The 24610-nt window shown below is 37.7% G+C and overlaps 1 protein-coding gene across 4 annotated transcripts in view; it reads right to left on the bottom strand.

Annotated features, from left to right (window-relative positions):
* Window positions 1-335: 335 nt before the first annotated feature.
* The window catches only part of HAPLN1 (hyaluronan and proteoglycan link protein 1), a 72985-nt gene continuing 48710 nt past the window's right edge, over window positions 336-24610 (bottom strand). For 3 of the 4 annotated variants that reach the window (XM_043593254.1, XM_043593255.1, XM_043593253.1), the window contains exons 3-5: window positions 14395-14766; window positions 5892-6194; window positions 336-3901 (exon numbers count right to left, since the gene is read on the bottom strand). In XM_043593254.1, coding sequence (XP_043449189.1) covers window positions 3612-3901; window positions 5892-6194; window positions 14395-14766 — 965 coding nt within the window. In that variant the 3' untranslated portion in view covers window positions 336-3611. The remainder of the gene's footprint in view (window positions 3902-5891; window positions 6195-14394; window positions 14767-24610) is intronic. The other variant, XM_043593256.1, reaches the window with a different exon arrangement.

Consider the following 24610-nt stretch of genomic DNA (forward strand, 5'->3'; position numbering starts at 1 on the left):
AAATATTTTTTAAAAAGCCAATAGATTTGGGGACATACTATTGCTGATTTATCATTATTATAGATATGTACCTTCCCCCCCTTAGCTTTGCAAAAATAATAGGAAATGGAAAATGTTACGTGTTTACAATTTGAACTGAAATGTATGAAAACAAGAATGGGTTAAATGTCTTTTCTTGAAATGATGTAACTTACAGAGTTTCACTGAAGAATAATAGCTAAGATTCTACAACTCAGAAGAATCAAAAGATACTGCAGTAACACAAAATTGACTTTTAATGTTTGTTTACCAGTTCATTGTATCTTACAGAAAATGAAAACATTTTTTTTTTTTTAGTAATACAGATTGGTTTTTCTCCTCAGATTTGTACTCAGTAGGTATTAAATGCCTTTAAGTACTGATTGTTCTTTTAATCAGGTGGTTTAATGACTTTTGAATTTTGCATTTCTTTTGTTGTACATCGTTGCTGCTCTGGCAGTAGTGAGCTATGATACAGTTCACTTATCAACAAAATTATGTCAGTTATCCATTGATTGTTCTTGATGCATTCTATGCTGAAAACTGACAGGTCATTCCCTTTTAATCCTCCCCTCCTTAGTGGTCAGCTACTCCATGAGACCACCATATTCTTTGGAGCACTGAAATCAAGAAACCCAGTATGGCTGCCAGCAACCAAATCAGAATCTCTTTTGAGTCTACTTCTAATTGCCAAAATAATAAGCAACTATATTATTGCATACAATAAAACTTTAACAGGTACCGGCCCCCTTTCTATGACAGAAAGTTTAAATTTACAAATACCATATTTGACTAAAAATTACTGTGATAAAATATGGCAGCAGTCATTTAAAGATGGTTTCCAGTGTTAATGTGACTTATTTTCATTTCCATTCCTTCTTTTCATATGAATCATTTCTTTTTGTTTGTGTTTTCAAATGTAGGTATCTCAGTGGAATTTTCAAATCAGCTTTGTTCTTTATATGGGCCACAACTGTTAATTATGGACAAAATGATCAAAACAGGATTTCCTAACCCAGACTCCCATCTCATCCCTCTGATACTCTTGGAACCCTAGTCTGAGGAGTAATTTCTGAATTTGTCAGTGCTATACTGACTTTCTGTTAGGAATTGTATTTGGATAACTTTCCTTTTTTAGAAATTCTTAATGAGATATCTTGGAGAATGAAGTAGGAAAATAGACATTGGTGGAAAACAGCAAAATAAGAACATTAAAAAAACCCTTACTCAGGTAGAAGTCCAAAGGGATAAGAGGATTCTGATCTTTTGAGGGAAGTCAGAAGATAAAAATTCTGCCCAGCAGTATTCATTCTGTTAAGGTTTTTTTTTCTTTCTTTTTTTTTTCTTTTTTTACAAGCATGGAAAAATGGTGTGCAATCAGTATAGATTTTATTTAGCTAACAGTCACTCCAGAGATTTTGATCAGCACCAATTCCAATACTAGTAAGTATTCAAAAGTTAAGAAACACTACTATGCTTAATATTATAAAGGTAGATTTCTGCAGCAATAACTGAAAATAATATATCTGCCTCAACAGAAATTTGTTCCCACTTGGATTTCCAATAAAATTCTTGTAATGTGGGTCATAATCATTCAAGTATGGGCTTCCTCCAATAAGCTAAACCCCATATTGGAGGTGTTAAAGTCGTTATTTTGGAGATACCCCTCTTTAAATAATATATTCATCTTTTCCTAGACCGTTCAGGTATTTTTAGTTTTGAAGTTTGAGTTCTAGTTATATCAGCAGTGTGTTTGAGTTGAACTTCACAATCTCTTTGGATTTATATTTTTGTACAATTTGCATATCCAACCTAATGTAAAAAGTGCATGCATACATTGTCCTCTTTAAATATTAAAGCATCGGGAATTTCCCAGATCTACTTCGACAAAAGAAATGGCCTACTTTTATTTACAATATTTTGTCTAAATAATGTATGGATATAATTATGGTTTCATGGACTTCCGATTGTTCTATACCTTCCACATATGTAACTCTACATTTATATAGAGTGAATTTATTAGAATTATTACAGAGCTTTAAATGCAACCACAATCAATTCAGGAAACAGATTTATTTACTCATGTTCATGGGAGGAAAATCTACATAAAAACATTCATGAAAGCATACCAGCTATGTCATACTTGGATTATTAGACTAAATCCCATTTATTAGAACTCATTGTGAAACAATGGGAAACCATGAAATGTAATTTGAATACAAATATTGGTCCCTGCGGGGTCTCAACAGTCATAAAAATATAGGAAAACAGAGCTTTATTTAATATTGGAGCTGCTAATGTCTAAAGTTGTTTTTCTGAAGCTGGTCTTACCCTTTCATTTACAGCCTTGAAGATTTTAGTGTAAACTCTTTCTTTGCTGAGAGCTTCCACATTTCATTTGAGCCTAATGACGACCAGCAAGGAAAGTGATATCATTGACCACATTTTCTATATGGAGGAAGGTTTAGAACCACTTGTTCACTTTTTTCCTCCCACACAGGCACCAGTTGGGCTTTCTAGTAAACATACAAATAAGAATAGTAAGAATTTTGAATGTCGGGTCCGTATTTGTTTAGGCAAGTGTATAGTTATACATTATTTTGGTGATTTAAATTTTATTCATGTAAGGTAAGTAAGGAAATATTAAATAGTTTAAAGTTATTTTTATAGGACAATAATATTTCATAGGCTAACATAAAATCAAGCTGCTAAATTTTACAATTTTTCTGTCCAGCAGTTTATCTATATAACTGCCCTGAGTAGATGCTAATGCTGCTTAGCAAACGGCCCTTAGAATTTAAATATAATTCAGTAAAGCTACTCAAAAGATAGAACAATTCTTCTCAGGCGTGTGTAATTTTAATTAAAAGAAGATAGGAATCTTTCACTGGTTAAATATTATCTGCTTATTTACCTTTCGTACTTCATATAAATGGGGTTATTAAGGAGTTTTAACTGTGCTTGTTAATATGCATTGGAGTCCATATGAATTTTTTTTAATTTTTATTTCTTGGTCAAAAGGCAGGATTTTTAAGAGTAAAACATTGTGTCTATTGCAGACTTGAAATAATACCTTTTAGAAAAGTGTAGATTGTCCCATGTGTAACTGAGTTTTGTGCAATCTCTCAGAATCTCAGTTTATGTAAAGAAGCCTGTATTTCAAATCTGTTGCTCTAATTTGCTGATTGTAGTACATTTCACAATTGTACAAATGTGTAAAATTTGTGCTTGTGGGAGCTGCTGCTCTGAGTAGCCGTGCTTCCCTTAATTTAATCCTAGCAATTCTCAAGCTATCGCGTGCCCCATTCATGAAAGGATACTTCGCTGGGATGATGTAGCCGAAACAGTTTGGCTCTAAAGCCTCCTTGTGTAGCACTTCCCTTAAAATTATATTAATTTATAATATATACTGAGTGATAGCTTTACAAAAAAAAAACAAATTGATGAATTGGTCTTTATGAAAATGACTCTTTACAGTAAGTAAAAAAGGGTTATCACAGTTTTGGTAAAACTTGCATGAGTTCGTATTGAAAAAAAAAACACCTTTCACATGTTCTCAATGACCTTGACACTGGCGTGCTCTAGGGGCACCCTCAGTTGTATGCTCTGAAGCAGTAGACGCCATACAGCTTATGCTTTTTGTCTGGGAAACCCACAAAGCGCACGGCAGCCTCAGTAGGACTGCAGCGCCTTCTTGGCCTAGAGATGGGGTAGCGGACACTGCCATCCGCCAACCAGCCCGCATCACAGCGGTCGTATCCCAGAAGTTTCCAGGCAGCGAAGATCTGGCCCACTTTGGCAATCTGAGCACCATCGTTGAGACAAGCCTGCACCGCTTCATCATAGGTCAGCTTGGTGGGGTGGATCAGGTAGTAAAAACGGCCTGTGGAGGAGGAGAGAGAGAGCGCGTCAAAGGCCTGTCTGCGACTGCGCCACACAGAGACGGAAGGAGCCCAAACGGAAGCGTTTCTCAAGGAAGGGGGATAGAGAGCAATGTCTATAAAGCTCTGGGAACATAGGATTGTCACTTTAATGTAGTGCCCCTCAGTCATTTGCTGTTAAATTAACTTATTCCTTGCCCCTTAATATGTGTTCAGACATGCCCTTTCATAGCTTGAAAACAGAAAAGGGAAATGACAGTTGCAGTTTCTGTTAGCTAATTAGTGACTCAAAGGGCCCTTCTGTAGCACTAGAGCGAGAATTCCATGTTAAAAGCAAGAGCTATTTAAATTCTAGCTGTAGCAAGACTGAGCCCCAGCACAAGTTTCTGGAGAGGCAAAATTTGAATGTGAAAAGATCAAAACACATTCCTGACATAAAAGTCCATTTAAAAAAACTCAAAAGCCCTCAAGTCCTTTTCATTACAGGTATCAATAAGACATTATTCTTATTCAGAGACTACAGTATGAAAATGCAAAAAATACAGGAAGTCACTTGCCATAAATAATACGGACTCAGAATGTGAATCCAGTCTGTTCACCTACTAGCAAAGAGAATGAATTATTTTTTTCAACTTGTCTCCGTGGGAGCCCTGACACCTAACCATATCTTGATTTCACAAGAAAGAGCAAGTTAGTCTCCACCACTTACTGAGTAAAGTTCATTACTGAAATGCCTTCAATGTGTATTAAATATGCATACAATGTATGAAGTATGACACTGACTGCGGTGAAACAATGAAGATTATCTTAGACTTTTAGTTTCAGGTAGCATACAGTCACACTCTTTTATCTGATTACCCTTTGCAATGTGATGTCTTCTTGCCCTCCATTACCTACAGATTACTGAAGAGTAAATTAATGCTTGCCAATTCTTCCGTGACTAAGACAATGCGATTTGGAGGGAAGGTAGAGGCCATCGCAACATTAGCTACAAGGTTCGTTCTGTCATCCACACCAGAGGTCCCCAAACTGGAGCACAAGAGTCCGCTGAAGTTTTGTTAGAACACAGCCACACCCATCTGTGTAGAATTGTCTATGGCTGTTTTGTGTTACAGTGTACAAAACCACATTGAGTGGTTGCAACAGAGACCCTGTGGCCCACAAAACCAAAAATATTTATTATCTGGCCCTTCACAGGAAGTTTGTTGATCCCTGATCCCTTGCTATTTTTCCTAAACCATGTCATCAGGGAGCAAAAATATAAAATGATGGGGCCAGTGTTGGCTTTATGGATGTGTGACCTGTACAGTTACACAGGGCCCCGTGCTTGCTTTAACCTACTGCTGTCACCATCTTAAAATTCTTAATTTTTGTATGAGGAGCCCACATTTTCATTTTGCACTGGGCCCCACAAACTATGTAGCTGGCTCTGGATGGAGCAAGACAGGGCTGGGGGTTACACGGAACGCAATCAGCAACACCGAGGCAACCTGATCTCTCTTCTTCTGCTTTCACCTCCAGTGTTACTGCTACTTAATTTTTCTTGCCAAGTTCTCTTTACTCTGAGCTCTCTCCTGATGGTGCGCTTTGCTGACCAACCCTGAACATAACTGGCTTTGTAATTTAGAGAAGGAGAGTATGACTCGGAAGCTACCTTCACTTCATTAAGAGCTCTGTATCCCAGGGCACACATCTCTTTTGCGCACAGGGGCAGCAGCATCTTTGTCAATAAGAAAGAGAACCCTTACAGTTTGAACTATTTTATGATAATCTGATGCAATAAAACCTAAGAATAGTGGAAATAAGCATTTTTGCTTGCCCTGGGTGGATATTTTAAAAAACTATGACAGTGAAGAACTTTACATGTTCTAACAGGAACAGTGTATCAAAACCATGTTCTTTTCTAATTGGTAAGATTAAAAGTTGAGTGTGGCGTCATAGTATGCATTGGTCCCCGGGATAGGAAAGAAGGCAGTACAGTTAATAGCTTACCATTGAAGTTAGATGTAAAACAGAAAACATCGTATCTGCTTTTATCTTTGTCCCAAAACCCGTAGTTCCTGACACCGGGCACCGTGTTCTGGCCTCCACAGGGTTCCCTGGGCTTTGTGATGGGATATTGCACAGACCCGTCACTGAGCCAGCCGGCGTTGCACCAATCCAGCCCGCCCCGCCAGGCGTCGTACAGCTGGTCAAAGGAGGCAATCACAGCATCCTGGTCCAGACAAGCCTGCTGTGCCTCGTGAAAATTGAGATTGTAGCGCCCCAGTCGTGGGAAGTAAGGGAACACCACACCTGTCCAAAGGAGAGGCCAAGGGATTAGTGGTACGAAAAGGAACAACCCTGAGCAAATGCCCCTTGATTGGTGAAAACCTAATAGAATCTCCATCCAATGAAGTTGCAGTTTTTGATCAACCTGAAATGGTTTCTCACGGTCCCTTTTCCTCATCAACAGTGTCTCAGCTATGAGCATGTCATAGTCAGCTATGCGGTTTCATAACTTCGGTGATTTTACCCTTTTGCTAAGAGCTCAACCCAAGTCTTAAAATTCTCTTTGCTGGAATGATTCATCCACAGGTTATATTTTTCAAATAGCCCCCCTTGAGAATTTACCTTCTGCTACTAGTCACTAATCTTAAAAAGGGATTTCTACTGAGTCCTTTTCAGCTGGGAAAAAGTCAATATTGAATACTAATAGTGGTAGAGGGTATAGAAACAGTGCTCAGAGAGAAGGTATTTTGTTTTTTCCATGTTTTTCTTAGTAATCTTTCTTATATAATTAGTAATTTGCTTAATATAGCCTTTTAAATGTATGAACAAACACGGTAATAAATGATTCAAATGTAGATATATACTTGCTTTTACACATGTTTCTGAAAACTTACAGAGAAGAAATTTTCATTTAGGAGGTTTCTTATTTGGAGAAACTCTAAAGTGAGTTTACATGTCTAGCAAAAACCTAATTAAGCACCCATACTTCATATTAATAAGATAATTCTTTCCAGTATAGCACAACTTCCATTGAGAGTATCCTGACTTTATCCTTTTTTTTTCTATGTTTATTTATTTTTGAGAGAGAGAGAGAGAGAGAGAGTGCACGCGCGCACGGGGGAGGGGCAGAGATAGAGAGGCAGAATCTGAAGCAGGCTTCAGATTGTGAATTGTCAGCACAGAGCCCAACATGGGGCTCGAACTCTTGAACGGCGAAATCAGGACCTGAGCCGAAGTCAGACGCTCAACCAGCTGAGCCACCCAGGCTCCCTGTGACTCTTATCCATTTCAACTTTTAGTGTAGCCCTTAATCTTATTTTATTTTTTCTGTCCTTGAATGGTGCAGCTAAAATGAAAGGTTTCATTTAAAAATATTTCTATTACTATTTTTCAGCTTTCATATTCGTATATTGAAAATTGAAACTAGCTTTTAAAAACATTCTTTATTGCAAATAGAAAAACAGAAAAACCTTCCCAAAACTTGTCCTATACAAGGCAGATACAGAATAAACATCTTTTGAGTTAACGCCAAAGAATTAAGTAAAATATTTGAGAATGCAAAAGCACTTAACGAAAGTGAACAATGTGACTTCGGCACTTGACTTTGCCTGGGAAGATGCAATTACTTTCCAAAAGCATTCTTTTTGGTCAGATCATCACTAGCAGTCATTGAACCCTCGCATAACTTTCTGTACAATTTCCTTAAAGGATAAGAATCACATCATAAGGAAGCAAAGTTGTATCATTTGCCGGACTTTAAGAAAGACCACTGCATCAGAATGTCTCCCCATATAAGACTGTTAATTTATAAACATTAGAAAAAGGGGGTGCACCTGGGTGGCTCAGTCAGTCGAGCATTGGACTTTGGCTCAGGTCATGATCTCATGGTTCATGAGTTCAAGCCCCACTTCAAGGTCATTGCTGTAAGCACAGAGCCCTCTGTCCCCCTCTCTCTGCCCCTTCCCCACTCATTCTCTCTCTCTCTCTCAAAAATAAACATAAATACATAAATAAATAAATAAATAAATAAATAAATAAATAAATAAATAAAAGACTATTAATTTAGAGTGGTTATTCAAGGCCTTACCTTGGATTTTTTACTATAATTAGAAATGATTAATACTTGAGCATGTGGAATATGAAAAATTGTCCCACTGACACAGTAATTGGTAGGTTATATCACAAGTGCTATTTTATGAGACCGCAGACCCTATTCAAGATGAATCTACAATTGACTAATAGTGTAACCAGGACACAGGAAATGTTTTCTTTTATAAGTTGTCCTGGAAGACTCTACAAGAAGAAATTTCAATAGCCTAAATCAAGTCCTGTCCACCCAGGGCCTCTGCAGGACACGTTTGTCCCTCTAGGGCAGTCCAGCTGGCACTCTTCACTGGAGGCAGAGATCCAGGAAGGCTTCCTGATCTCATCCTGCCTTCTCAGGTTCTTGGCTGAGGGATCTGTAAGCTGAATCAGAGCCAAAAGGAAGGAGGAAAAGACTCTGTCAGTTACCACTGCCCCCTGCAGTGATGGGGGTGGAGGGGAGTCTGAGATGGTTCTATCTAAGAAGACCTATTTCCAGGCATCCAGCTAAGAACCCCAGTTAGTGCTGGAAGGATCTGCTGTAGCCCTGCCTGTCCCTCATGCCTTTCGTCCTCTTTGCTCAGAACTCCAGCAATGCCAATGAAAAGAGAAATAATTAATTTATCCAGTAGAGATTTCCTTGGCAGCTAGACCCCAAGTGAAAGGAAAATCTCAAAGTGTTTCAATCTGGAGAAAGAAACCATTTGGGTTGGATTTCGTTTCCCAGATGTCTCAAGATGGAAATAGTGGAGAATGTAGGATATTTTAATTTGTAATAATTTTAAAGACCTAGACAACCTTTCTGGTTTAAACTCACTGTGGTATATTTGGTGGACTATCATGGACATTAGGAAAAAATTTTCTTTAGTGGTTATTCTTGATTAACAATTGAATGTTACTGAAACACAATTGATTCAGCTCCAAATTTAGTGTACTGTATTTTTATTTAAGTTCTTTTCAAATTTAACATAACTTCATGCAACCCCTTCTTAAAATCAAAGTGAAACCCTATATGACAACTTTATTATTTTTTAATTGTAGGAATAATTGGTCAACTTATTGTTATACCAATTCAAAAGATTTACTTGAATTTTAATGTTTGATGATTATGGAAATAATACATTCCAGGGAAATAAGGGTCATTTTCTATGTGTTAGCCAAAGTGGTAGAAGTTTCACTGTATTGAGCACATTGGGTGCACACATTTCAATAATCTTGATTCTTACAAGCAGGGGCATTTCTTAAACTACATGTTTGTTAGCATTTTATTTATTTACTTGTTTTGCTTCCATCGAGTTAATATTTTAATATCTAAGACTATAATTGCAGAAACCTTGGCTCTGTGGAAAAATGTGTAATTCCTACAGCTGAATTCTGGAGCAAATGGTTATTGCTTTCATCCAGCATTACAAAAATAAGAAAAGTTACACTTACACAGGTGACACCAAGGGTGTGTGATTATTTTCCACGTATGATTATTTTATAGTTATATGTCAAAATGTTATCAAAAACCATATCTTTTGCCATGAAGGGCTGGTATCTATCATGACAAAGGAGATTAATAAGAATGATATATTGTATGGAAAAGAATAATATCAAATGACGTGAGAAGTTCAGTTGTTGAAGTGTGTTTTGAAAACACATTCCTTAATATTTATAATTTTGCAGTCCAATTCACCCTAGTTGTTGGCAAATAACAATTTGTTAGACACATAAGATGTTCATACCATGGCCCATATGAAAGCTAATGTAAATTTCAGTAACTTTATAAAGTAAATATATTTAGTAATAAAAAGACAGAGGGGCACCTGGGTGGCGCAGTCGGTTAAGCGTCCGACTTCCGCCAGGTCACGATCTCGCGGTCCCGGAGTTCGAGCCCCGCGTCAGGCTCGGGGCTGATGGCTCAGAGCCTGGAGCCTGTTTCCGATTCTGTGTCTCCCTCTCTCTCTGCCCCTCCCCCGTTCATGCTCTGTCTCTCTCTGTCCCAAAAATAAATAAACGTTGAAAAAAAAAAATTAAAAAAAAAAAAGACAGAAATCATGGAGTATAATTTTACTGTCTTCAGTGCCTATTAGTTCTGTACACATCCTGTACACATACATATCTGAAATTATTTTTCTATTTGTAAAAGTTCTCATACTATATTTTTGTATATTTGGAGCTGTTGTCACCAGTGGAAAACCAATACAGTGGAAGGTCGGAAGCACAAACATCATGTTCTTTTTCGTATCTTTATTTATATATGTGTTGATTGCTGATATGATTTCTGCAGACCCAGCTATTCATTAATTTCTGGTGACATGAATTTCTTCATTATATTGACATGAGGCTATTCTCTTGTTGGGTGCTGTTTTGGGCATGGTGGGTAATCGGGAGTAATCAGAGGGTGTTACCCTACCCAAGATTCTATATGAAGAAATTGTTTGCACGGCTAACTCCAATTTATATGTAGTTCAGTCTCTCAAAAAAATGTATAATTTTTTTTTATCAGTGTGATTCAAAAAGTTCATAAGTCACAACTAAGAGCAAGGCACTGTACTCGGTTCTCTAGGATACAGGTTTGGGTTGTGCCTGTTACTGAAGACAGCTCATGATTTGATACGCAATTTGAATCCAAGACAGAATAAAATCTTGGAACATAAATACAAAGCATCTAATTTGGACATCTTGAAGAAGAACGATTTTTTCCTAATTAGAAAAATTCTTTGGAGAACATAGCATTTAGTCTCTAATAAAGGGCCAATATAATTTAAGACGTTGTTACAATTACAGTTGAAAAGGCAGCATAGTCATGACATTTAAAATGATATTAGTTTTTGGTGCTCTTATTTATGCACATGAGAACATTGACAAGGAGCTTGAGTGAAAGCTGCCTGATTGGTAGATGGTCACATTAAGAATGTAAATGATAATGAAAAAAAGTCAAAAACTGGGGTGGAGCTAGTAAGTGATAACTGCAAGCTTGCGTTTGCACATGCAGTTTATTTGAGCCTTTAAAACACACCTTGCTCCTCTATCCCAGACTATGTGGAAACTATCAAGTCACTTTCAGGCAGCAAGCAAGCTCCTGAAATTTTATTCTCCAAGGGTTAGCTTAAATTTTTTGTGTGCAATTGCATTTTAAAATATGTGTCCTTATCTCTTCTTGCAGCAGGTATAGATAAAATAATATGCTTTCTGAGTTTTTCTTGAAAAAGATTCAGTAGAAATAGGGTTATATAAAACAAGATAAAATGAGATGCCATTATCATAATTTCTGAAGCTGGACAATAGTATATGGGGGGTCAGTCTTTCTACTTTTCCAAATATTTGAAATTGGCTATTATAAAAATTTGTATCCCACCCTATTATTGAGCTTAGAGCCCTAAACCAGTCCAGGTGGATGCCGACTGTCTATGGCATCTGGTGTTCACATGTTTACCTTTCAGGAGTTTCTCTCTCATACCCACAATGCCCTCTCCCTTGCTTTTTCACACTCTCTACCCTTTGGAAGGACCCTTTCATCTTTCGTGGTCCAAATCAAGTGTTGCTTCCTACTTTCCATGGCCCCTGCATGGCAGGCATTTTTTTTTTTTTGTTCTGTATTTAAAAGTTTAAACGCATTTTATCTAACATTCAATCATTTGTAAACTATTTACTGAGCACTAATTTTATTCTTGGCACTTGATTGCCCTCAAGTAGATTGTAGTTAGCAAGTGGAGACAAGAAAGTTTACAAATATTTACAAGACAAAATGTGATGAGAGCTAAATGGAAAGCTGTGTAAGGTGCTGTGAAAACATCACAGCTTAGGAGAGGAGGCAGAAGGTACAAGATAGAACTCTGATCTTATTCTTTGAAGATTTGTATTTTCTTCACTTGTTTGGAAATGGATTCATGTATATGAGACTAAATGTTAAAATGTTAGCTTTTTCAAGGCAGGTCCGCTGGTTACTGATGGCTCCTACCCTTTCTGCAGCACACAAGAAAGATGGAAAAACACTACCTGCAGTGAGGGGAATTTTAACAGCTACCATGAGTACACCAATTAATGCAGTATGACCAAAAGATAGTTTGTCGGTTATCCCCCAAATAACTCTGGGACCTTTAGGAATCCTCTCACGCTGGGAGCTGCCAAAGACTGCTGTCTTTTTGAAGCCTCTGGTCTTCTCTCCAACAGAGAATTTCTCCTTCCTGTGAATCCCTGGATCATAGTGGATAAAGGCATAGGCTTCTTCCAATGTCTTGGTATCAAATTCTAATTCTAGCTCTTACCACTGGCCATGTTACCTTAGAACAGGAGTTTTCCCTAGGTCTCGTCTCTCAAGTGGGATTACTGCAAGTGGGCAAAATACATAGTGAGCACGATTATAGCAACTGGTTTGTACCCACTTTACCAAATTCTACCTGATTTCATTTATTTATTTTAACTGAAGTGTAGTTGACCTACAAAATTATAACTTCTGCCTTATTTTAAAATACTTACTTTGTAAAGTATATTGGGATCTTTAATGGCCTGTAAGACTTTTGAATTAAAAGAACCAAGACTTGGAAATCTTTATATCTCCTGGCACCAAAACAGTCCTTGGAAAAATATTTATCAGTTAAATTGGTTTCTTGGACACATTTACTTGGCCCGTATGCTTATGGGTTATATGGTATGGAAGTGTTCCAATAGGGCGGAAAGCATGATGATTTGGGATGGTGCAGGGCCTAGGCAGGAAAAAATTATTCTTCTTATAGTTCCTTTTCAGCACCTTTAATTATGTCTTGAATACAGTCTCAGCTTGACCTTAGAGTGCCTCATCCTCTAACACATGAATCTCCTTTTCAGACAAGGGTAAAGCAGGTTTCATGCTCAAAGCTATTAGCACGCAGGTATCCAGGTGGAAGATAGAAGTATCTTATATTAGTTGTATTTATTTTTATGGTGTCCTTCTATTTCTGGTGAGTTATATGGGTTTCTATTCACTTAAAATTTCATTTTAAAATAAATGTGGGGAGACAGTAAATATGGTATGTGAATTACTTGGGTTTAGGAAATACATGGTATAGAAATAGAATTTTAGAAGAAAAAGTAACTCGATGGGTAGTAACAGTTCAACCTATTATTTGTAGAAAAGGAAGCCAGGTACAGTAAGTATAAATAACTTTCCCCAGTTATAAAACTCATACTGGCAGAGCTGGGACTAACCTAAGAGTCTTGGGACTACTAGCTCAAGGCTCCGTCCACTGTCTGATGCCCCTTTGATAAAAGAAATTGGCTGTCAATTCATATTTGATGGTTAACAGTCTTCTCTAAGCCAATCACTTGTTTTATCTTGAATAATGCTAATGTTTATGGATATTAATGTAAATCAATAAAAACTGAAAGTACAAGGTGACATATAATCAGGAGCCAAGAAGTACAACTAAAACACACAAGAGAAGGTCACAAAAATGTACTTTATGATACTGTGCAATTTATTAGATACATAAAGCTAATAAATCTCCATACATGTGATGGGATTCTACGGGATTCAGAAGGTCACATCTTCAGTGATGTGTTAATGAACCAACACACGTGTGGAAAAGGCACAAATCTGTCCTAGGATGTGAAAGGAGCTTCTGACAAACATATACCTATAGTTTATGTGCCTAAGGAAGGAAGTATTCCAACAATATAGCCATTAGTCATCCTTCAGTGTAAAGAAACACTGAAATTCATGAATATGAGATATTTTGAGATATGAGAAACAGAGAGGAGTTTCCCTGTTAGTGGGGCATATAGACGGTGGGCTTTGGGCAGAGGGGAGGTGGGATGGCGAGCACACTTTTTATTGTTTAGCATTCTTCACATTTTGGTTTTTAAAACTTCTGAAAAGATTGCCTATTTAAGAAATAAAATTCCTCCAGAATGCCTTGAGTATGTGGTATTTGGTGTCTAAAGGAGTCTGGACCATTAAAAATGTTTACTTCTTTACTTATTTATTTAAGTAAATCTGGAGGGCACTTTTTTGTTAAATTAAGTTTTCAGTTAGTTGATAGATTGCAATTACATGTATTTTAGCTAGCAGATGTCCTTCACAAAAGTTGGCATTATTTGAAACTGAGATAATTTTAGAAGCATAATAAAAATGCATTCAATCTGAATTTCTCAATAACTATGTAATGAGATTTAAATTTTGAATAGCATAAGGCAGTTTCCAAGTATTGTTAATTCAGTTCCACCGCACGTTTCTCCTACTGGCAAATAGCTTCACTTTTACGTCTAACCATTGTGTGTACATTTCAAACATGAAAGCTGGAATCAGTGACAGACTGCAAAACACAAAAGAGCAGAAGCATTCCATTCATGGGCTTTTGAGTTCTCACATTATCACTGTGGTAACCACTAGACGTTACTCATCATGAAAAATGATTAATTATCATTTCCAAGCTTAACATGATTTATAGGTACCTACCTTGCAAATCTAATGCTACCACAGCAGTATCATCTTCTAATCCTTCAATCACCTCACACTTATATCTCCCATAATCCTCCAGGGTGAGGTCTGCGATCACCAGAGAAGCATCATTATCACTGCCTCCCTTCAGAAACACTCTGCCCTGGTAGCCTGCATAGGCTTTCTTGTGATATCCCATGGAAACAAAAACGTCCACTTCCTTGAGGTAATCTGAAGTTAGCTTGGTCCACTTGATTCGGATTTTGTGGGTTCCTGAGCCAAATGCTGTAGGGTCTCGATAAAATTTACATGGCAGTGTAACATTGCCACCTCTATGTGAGAACACCTTGGTTTGTTCTGCTTCTACGAGTAGACGGGGGCCATTTTCTGCTATTAAAAAAAAAAAGAAAGAAAGAAAGAAAGAAAAGAAAAGACCATTAAAATGCTTGTAGACTTTAAAAAAAAATAAAATGAAATATGCTATCTATATATCTATACAGGGTATCTGACAAAGCTTCTCTGCATTCTTGAACACAATCTTTTTTGAAGCACATAGAAAGGTTCCTCTAATACCTAGAGGGCATCTATAAGGGAGTCATGCATTTGAAACCACTGAAAAAAAGAAGGGTGTTAATTATACTAATTGAGAAGTATTGAATAGAAAACTCCACAGTCATCAAAATTTGATAATTTAATAGCAAATTCCATTTACTTTTCTCTACATTTCAATATCAAAAATGTAGAAACAAGACCAAGAGAAATGGCATAGTTCCATGACTAATTTCATCAATATAAACCAAAACATCTCAAGATTTCAAACAAAACACCTAAGATTTCTGATATAATAAATCTCTATTTTATTTATGGGAAGAATATAAAACTACATGATCAGTTTTCATTGCACTGTTCTGGGCAAAGAACTTGGAATATCCTCACATATGTGGCTTTTATTCACATATACATTTGTAATATGACATTCTGGAGCATTTCAAGCAGTATGTATATATTTTATTTTCATACGAAGACTAGACATCGGAAAGGTACTTTCAGCCAATGCTTTAAAGAGATTCAGGTTTTGAAATATATCCCTCAAAACTTGAATGTTAAAAGTATATCCAAAGTTACATGTTATTTTCTGATTAACCAAAAAATTACTGGTTCTTTTGTACCCTTAAAATCTCCTTCTACTTCTTGTCTTTGCTTTCTGCTACATTTTGTTTTATAGTTTATCTTATCGCTCCCACCTTTCTTCTTCTTGCCCTGTGGTTTCCCTCCTCCCTCCCCCAAGAGCAAGAGAGCCTTCCAGAGAGCACCGCAAGAGTCCAAGCCTGCCAAACCAGCAAGGCTCCTGTTCTCTAGGGAGCCAGCTGTTATTTTCACATCTTGGCTTTCTCTGGGGTTTCCCCTGGTTAGCTCATTGTGCTCTTTGACCTTGACAAGGTCTCTTGAGGACGTGCAACATTTGAAAATGAGAAAGCAATTGAAAAACTCTAGGACACACACGCCTTCTCATCTCCACACAGCTTTCGAAGCTTGCCAAAAGCTACCTTTCACGAAGTTCTGCAACTCTTCCTGCCTGCGGCAGCAGGTAGTGAACAAACCTTGGCCATCAGTCATTTAACATATACAGGTCAGGAAGAGTACCCACTCACCTCTGGACAGATCCATGCCTTACTTATTTAATGGCATACACAGGATTCAGATTTTAAAATAAAAAGCGTGAGGAATAGAGATGGTAGTTTTATTTTTATCATATAGCAATGAGTATTTTAAAATGAATATATTTCATTTAGAAGTCAGCCCAATGCTCAGAAACTGAAAAGTTTAAGCCATTAATGCCTCCACTTGGAATAGATAATAAATTAAGGATAATGGCTTAATTAAAATGAATCATAAATCCAGCTCATTAAGCATTTCCTTTAGATTTTATTCTTTATCTTTTTATTTAGGATCATAGAATCATAAGGGATGAATGGTAAATCTACCCAACTCTACCCTACGTGTAATTTTTCCCCCTACAACATCCCTAATGAGTGCATCCAAGTATCTTCTTTCTGGGAGGAGGAAAGTGCTGTCGACTGCTCAGTAGAGCCTGAAGGGTGTAGGGAATATCTCCTACCTAGTTCCTGGAAGGACACCTGCTCCAGGAGGTTGTAGTCTCATGATTCTTTGAAGGCTTTCACTTTAAAGTTAAAACCAATGTCCACATACACAGGGATAGGGGATATTATTAAGTATTCTTAGAATTATGTCTGACCAAAAGTAAGCGTGCACTCACTGCTAACTCTTCCTACTGCATAGATTTTGCACAGTATTTCTCAAATATGGTATTGCCTGATATTGAGCCTAATTTTGGCATATATTAACCTTCCACAGTTCTACTTACTTATAAAGTTATGAACCATGTGGGGTGACAAATACATAAAATGCCACTTGTGTCATAAAGGAGATGTAGAAATTATTGTGCGGTTTTACATAATCATAAGGTGTTCCAGAATGAATACAAGGTCTGAGTGTTTCATAAATTAAAGAGTTCAAGCAAAGATCAAAACCCTTGTACAAGGGACTGAGACTTTTAATTTTTTTTTCCTGTGGTTACCTGCACATCATCTCGTAGTATTTTAGAATTACAGGTTTCTGATTTTTTTAAGGTACTATTTGTTTGTAATCCAACATTGTGAGTAGGTGATGATTCATGTGGTATAATATTGAGAATTGAACAGTCACCAAAAATCCACTGATTTTCCACAAAATAATTTTTCTAACAAGGCTGCCAGAATGTATAAAATTCTACCATTCTTGTTTTTTGGGAAGGGAGGTTGGGGTGTTGTGGTAATCAATGCCACAAGTCTGTGGCTGAAATTCAAAGAACTCTAAGAAAGATGTGCAATATGTAACACATTGGGTGACTGAGGGCCATCAGTGTTCATTAGCCTACACCCCCAGCCTGGCATTGAGAACAATGGTTTTTTGTTTGTTTGCTTGTTTTTAGAAGATTGACACTGCACATGATACAGCACTGAGGATCGTTGGTGAGAGTGATCTGTTGCAGAACAAGTGAAATGTAGGAAGGAGCACTGGCCAGTGAGTCAGGAGCTCAGGGTGTTTGACTGACTGGTCTGCCTCATGAGAACATTCAGTTTAAGATTCTTGCCAGGCTCCTCGTGACAGGCAATCATGTTAGGGGTCAGCCAGGAAACATCAGCTAGAGAGGGGAGAAGGCAGATACAAAGAACAGAAAAGGGAATCGAGTGTGCGCATGACAAACTTTGCACCCATCTTGTCTAGGGTAAGTCTTGAATCTCATCATTGGATGCAAATACCTAAGTGCCTTGAAATTAATGTTTAAATCAGCCTGTTTGATAAGTAGGCAGTTGCAAAGCAAATAAAAAGCAAGGGATAAAAATAAACTTTGATCATCAGAATGAGAATTGCTTGGTTTCCTTTTTTTTTTTAATAAAAAGTCTGAAAGAATAAAACTGGGCAACATACATATGCTCATTTTGGAAGGACTGGATTTTTTTTTAAAGTTTAATTTGTAAGTAACAGAAATTTCCTATTTCTATTAGTGTCCAAGACAGTGACTTGACAGATCTGATACCCTTCAAAGACCACAGTTGTCTCCAGGGGAAACAGCAGGCTCTCATTATTATTTTACAGATTCTGCTGTGAAATCTAGAGGACATCATTCAGTTTCACCAAATTATGAAAGCATCGGCATGACCAAACAACAGATCTTTGCATTGCTGTGTAATTTATATGAAGTCTTTTAAACAATAGGACAAAAGCAATTAGTTGCAGAAAAACAATTTAGAAATATGGTATTGGACTATTACCCATTGTTTTTCGTTCCTTTAAAAGTGTCATTATTATTATTATTATTTAGCAGTTCATTGCCAAAGAAATGTATGTAACAGGAAAAAAGAGAAGGTGTTACAAACCGAAGTTTGCCTTGTAAAAATTTTTTTTTCACGTTGATTCATTTTTCAGAGACAGAGAGAACACAGTGTGAGCTGGGGAGGGGCAGAGAGAGAGGGAGACACAGAATCCGAAGCAGGCTCCAGGCTCTGAGCTGTCAGCACAGAGCCCGACGTGGGGCTCGAACTCACCCTGAGATCATGACTTAGGCCGAAGTTGCCTGCTTATCCTACTGAGCCCAGGCACCCCTTAAAGTCTGTCTTTTAAAAGTGAATTGCAGATTCTGCAAAATAACCAGTGTTAGTATTGGTTACTTTCTCAATAGGGTACACAGATGAAGTAGCCTCAAGACTTGAGGATTTCTTAGATTAATATAAAAAAAAATAAAACAATAAAACTGGGGAACATATATAAGATGGCTAAACAAGGACATTAAGAATACTCTTCTCCCAAGAAAAAACTCCACCAACATCATTTGAATTCTTTTTATTGTGGTAAAATGTACATAAAATTTGCCACTTCAACCATTTTTAAGTATACATTTCATTGGCATCAATTACTTTCACAGTGTTGTGTAACCACCACCACCAGTATTTCTAAAAATTTTTATCACTTCAAAGAAAAAGCTAATTCCTCCCTGGCATTCCAAACTGGGAGGCAAAAATTCAATTGTCAGCTCCACGATGAGTCATTTGAGAAAATTGCACAGGTTTTAAAAATGGTTCCTTATTTTTGTGACATTTGTCACCACTTGGCTGGTTTGGATCTGTGAGACTAACACTGTGGAAGGTGTTAGTTTCCTTAGGGCACACAGACTGGTTCTAGGTAGTTTCACCATGAGCATCCTTGCTGGAAGTATTTTTGCTACAAATATTCAGCTGCATGAATAAATGGTAATGGCACTTTTGCCATAAAAGATTAAAGAAAAAACAACTGGTTGCACTTTTGGTTTGGTAGTTTGTTGGTTTCATCAACTGGTTGACAGTTTGGTTTTATTTGTTCGTTGATGCAGTACTCCCATTTTATGTTACATAAATTTTAGCCTTCGTACAGTGACACAGAGTTTGAACCCATGTTTCCCATTGAGCTTTGGAATGTCTCAAAGGGACAGGTGACAATATGCCAAGAACAAACAACAACATAACAGGCTTTTCTATTGTGATACAAAGCTCAGTTACAGATGTGCATCCTCATATTTGGAAACTGTTAAGTCTCTTAATGAAGGACGAGATTGTAGAGAAGAAAGAAGAAGCGAGATGCTGAACAAGGAGTTGAATCAACAGGGAAAAAAAAAAAGTCCTAATACTATGAATGAAAGACTTTGGAGACAAGTGTTTAGGAACCATCCACAAAACAAAATCAGTTCTTTGTTCGTATTGCCATGACTATACACACATTTTAAATGTATTCAAGTATTTAGTATTTCGTAATAAAGTCTTTTTAATTTTGTTATTCCTATTTCATATTTAATTATGCCCTTTTTAAAAGTTTGTTATTTTTTTATTTTGAGAGAGAGAGCGAGAGAGAGCGAGAGCACACGCAGGGTAGCAACAGAGAGAATCCCAAGCAGACTCCACACTGGCAGCTCAGAACCTGATGTGGGGCTCGAACTCACCAACCATGAGATCATGACCTGACCTGAAATCAAGAGTTGGATGCTTAACCACCTGAGCTACCCAGGCACCCCTCATTATGCCCTTTTAAATGAATGTGCCTTTAAAAAATTTTTTTGTAGTTTTTTATGGCACAGTGGTCTTACTGCCAGTTAGTTAGGCCATGAAAATATCTGCAGCAAAAATGCTTGTGGTGAAGACGCTTACGGTGAAAATACCATATATAAGCCAAACCTGTTGGAGAATGAGCAACTGAGATGGGTTTCTGTCTTCATGGCTGTGCTTAGCATAATCTGCTGCAAATGACCACTCTGTCTCTCTAGGCCATGCCTTGTTAACATTGTTACTCCAGCATCATGTAGTGCCTGGCGGCAACAAGGGTCTAGGACCGCCACGGGCTGGTGCTGCCTAGTGCCTCAGCCGGCTATGGCAGTGAGACGTGGGTGTGATGGGGTTTGATTTATATCCTGATGTAGCTCCAAGATAAACACATTTTACAGACACAATTAAAGATACCTGTTAAGAGCCCAATATTTAAGCAGAATACGTAATTGAGATCTTGGTTTCTCACTGTACCTCACACATTACATTTGAGTAGCATGCATAATTTCGGAAAAAAGTAAGGAGCATCTTACTCATTTAGCTGAGAATATTTTGTTTCCTTCAAACTGGAATGACTCTAGTTTTTTCCTAAAGTTGCTCGCCAGGAGTCAGAGCCTCCCATTGTTTGGCTATGATTCTGTTGTATCTAGTCAGCTGTGCATCAAAAACTTTTATGAGGGCCCTTTCTGCTGTCTTGGCTGCCCCCCTCGGTCCCCAGACAGCCTTCAGTGTCCTTTCCAAGGGATGGTTGCTTTTAATTTGTCAGAGACAGAGCTTCAGTTTCTTCACCAGCTATTCCTAAATGCAAAGGGTGCTGAGCCTCTCCTCCGGGACTCAGCATTTCAGGAAAAGCCAACCTGAAAAGGCCAGAGGACAGGCTCTAATGATCCATTCTTGCCCTGTCCTCAACTAGCCGATCTGGGTTTGAGACCTTCTTGGATTTGTCTGTAGCCCATCTTTGCTTTCATCTGGAGTTTGAAGTCTGACCTGGTGCACCTGGCTGACTCAGTTGGTTAAGTGTCTGACTTCAGCTCAGGTCATGATCTCATGGTTTGTGGGTTTGAGCCCCGCGACGGGTTCTGTGCTCACAGCTCAGGGCCTGGAGCCTGCTTTGTATTCTGTGTCTCCCTCTTTCTCTGGCCCTCCCCTGCTCGCTCTCTCTCTCTCTCTCTCTCTCAAAAATAAATAAGCATTAAAAAAAATAAAGTCTGACCTGAAGATACATAAAGGTATGTGTGTTTCTTGCCATTTACTTAAATTCAAAAGAAATAGTTCTATTTCCTTAAACTGTATCTGAAAGGATTTATAAGAAACACAAGCAGCTAATAACTTTGGTAGCCTGTGGGAAGGTAAGGTGGATATTTGGGAGAGAAACCTTGAGAGATTTTCATTGTGTACACTTACATATATTTAAAAAATTTGGAACTGTGCAAATATATAACCCATGCCCACACTAAATAGAATGATACAAAAATAAACAAAATAGTCGGGGAAATTTAATTGACAAGTAAATGCAAAGCTTTGCCAAAATTATCTCTGGAGAGATGCACAGGAAGATGGTAGCCACAACTACAGTATATTGTGTGATTGCAGGAGTATATTTTTGTAGACCTATGCGTCTGTTAATAAAAATGTTACCTTTAAATATGTCTTCGAAGCGTGAAAGTTTTACTTCATTTTCCCTATTCCCAAGCCATTGACAAAGGTCCTGATTGTTGTCTAGTTTTGACTATAAAGGGTAAGTCCAATGCTAGAAATCTGGGAAGTGAGGTCTACTCTTTGCTGTAAAGTGATTACAGCTGTTTGTGACCATCTGTGACCCTGCCATTTGGACTCACACACTATAAGAATACACTTCTCCCCACATTGGCCCTGACCTCCTGCCAGGGCCCACTTTGTTTCCAACTACTGTATAGTCTGTGCCCTGCTAGCTCCTATCAATCTGCAGCTGAACCAAATTACCTAGAACTGTGGCTTCCCGATGTCCTTAAACGGCACGTGTCCTTTCTGTCAAGATCTGCATTATCTGATGTGATGTGCTATGGAGCATTCTCTTAGATATTGACCATATCCATCTTCCTTCCTTGCCTTAGAGCTAAATGGATTCTGTAATGGGAAACTGCCCACACCAAAATATAGTATTGTTTTGAGTGATGTTTATCATGAATGTGCACTGTGTTATTGTCTTATCCAAGTTTCATAGTAAAAAATAAGGATAAATGTTGTCATTGTTTTAGAGCCTAGAGGTTGATCTATGGCAATATTTGATTAAAAAAAAAAAAACAACCATTTTTTTTCCCTTGGGACAGTGGAACTTTTTCTTCCCATAGGATATATTAGACAAACCTTTGCCACATATATCTGATAAAAGGTGAGCTTCTCTGTTTGAAACAGGTATTAGGAGCCTCCAAGTAGCTCTAAGGGATCCATCCATTGAACACAGTGTAAAAATCTTTGTTCTCAGAGGTAAACCTGATACTGTGTTAATATCCTGAAAAATACTCTGTCTCTTCTCTGTTTTTCTAGCAGGAAGAAGTAAGTTGTGATGAGAGTGTTTAGCTCTATCTGCTAAGTTCTTTGTGGGCTTTGTTTTTCCATGTTCATGATTTGTTCATGTATGTTTTTGGTAGTTATAATTCTTTGATTAAACATATGGGCTCTTGTATTGTGTTACTTAACCTTTCTGTGATTCTGTTTCCTCCTGAGTAAAATGGAGTCAAGCCACCTTCTTCCTAGATTCTTGTGTGAGTTAGATGAGGTAATTCGCTTAGAACTTAGCCTTGTGCCTCGCACACCGTAAGTGCCCAGTGACTCTTACTAACCAACATTTGCTGAGATCCAAATTGTGCCAGGTATGCAAACCAGCTTCTCTCTTCCACATTGGCTTCTTTCCTGTGCTCTTTCAGAAGACTTTCCTAGAAAGTATTGCTTCCTGAGAAATTGACATCTCATCAACTTTCTTTGATTCTTTTAATCTAGTAGTTCTTAGCAGGACAGGAGTACACCTGGGACCACCACCTTGAAGCCTTTTCAGAAAAACCCAAATCTATCCACATCTATAGAATCTAACTTCTTCCTGCCTCCTCCTCAATTTCCCTGGGGGTTCCAGACAGTCTTCACTTGGGGACAGGGATGGCATGTATTCATTGGCAGCTGTCCCCTGCTCCACCCCACTCCTCTAACTCCTCTTAAGAATCACTATGGTAGCAGGATTTCTCCAAGAAATAGGAATAGTTCATAAGAATAGTTTCTTCAGGGTCCAAGACCAAATGTTTTTTTGTCGTGATTTAATTTCTTCTGAAACATAGTTGTATCGACAGAATACAATAAAACGAGAGCCATTCTCACCTATTAATTCACTCAACAGTCTTCAAGAGTTGGTTCCTGTTTGGGTTAGGAACATGAGGATTAACCTGCCTGAGTCTGAATCTCAGCTTCCCCCTTAATAACCATATGACCAGGGGCAAGCTTTGAACCTTTCTCAACTTCAGTGAGGATAACCACCTTCATTCAGTGCTGTGGTGAGTCCTAAACGAGATGACTGCGGTAGTGCATTTTCTGTTGTGGATCACACATAGTTAGTGGTTTTAAATGTTAATATTAGCTTATATTATTGCCATTGCTTCATCCAATATAACTGGCCCCAGGACTAGAGATAACCTTACTACCGTTGTCAACTCAGCATTATCTACTCTGGTTAACAATTTTCAGATTTTAAATTTATGTTATCAAAGACTTTTATGCATAATGAACTAGTATTTAATTACTGTTATTTTAAACCAAATCATAGTGATAAAGAGATTAAGGAATACATTACAGAAAAATAAAATAAAAAATAAAATTTGAATATTTCACTAATAGGGTGAATGACATTCCTAATAAAAATATACTTTTCAGGGTTTTAAATGTCCTACAGGTTTCTTTCAAAGGGTATGGGGAAACCAAAACATTAGCATGAGTCATTTATCTTCATTAGGCTGTAATTAACCACACACTCTTTAATTAGTGGAAATGTGGCTTTATGTGGTAAAGGGGTAGAGATCAAATCTACTTGTCTCTGCTCAGACCACTTCCACTTTGTGGTGAAATGTAAGGTCAAATTATCCGTAATTTGAAGAAAAGACATTGTTGGTTTTATACACTAGTATGGTTAAAGTCTTCACTTAGTATGCAGGACATCAAGATAATACTGTCACAGAGTCAGCCCTGGAGGCATAAGGGATCTTTTGCTTCTTTAGTTAATAAACAATCATAAATTGATAGTCTAGAATGTGTCAAGTATTAAGTTGAGTGCTGAAACAAATGAAAGGTAAGTTGAACACAAACGCCCAGGTGGGCAAGGCTGAGGGAAATGATGGGAACACCAAGGTGCTGAGAACAACAGGGAGTGGAACGGACCATGCCATTGCGGTGAGCGCATGCTCCATTCTGAAGGGGAGCAGGATACCGATTCCTGCTGATGTTGTCCAACGGGAATGCAGGTTGAAAAATAGCAGGTCTTTGGAATTTTCAGCAGAAGCTAGAAATGAAGATTTTCATGCAAATATCTCCAATTTTAAAATGTTTGCAATTAATTTAGATTTTTAAAGAAGTTACATGAA

The sequence above is a fragment of the Prionailurus bengalensis genome, chromosome A1 (genome assembly GCF_016509475.1).
Source record: "Prionailurus bengalensis isolate Pbe53 chromosome A1, Fcat_Pben_1.1_paternal_pri, whole genome shotgun sequence".
NCBI lineage: Eukaryota > Metazoa > Chordata > Mammalia > Carnivora > Felidae > Prionailurus > Prionailurus bengalensis.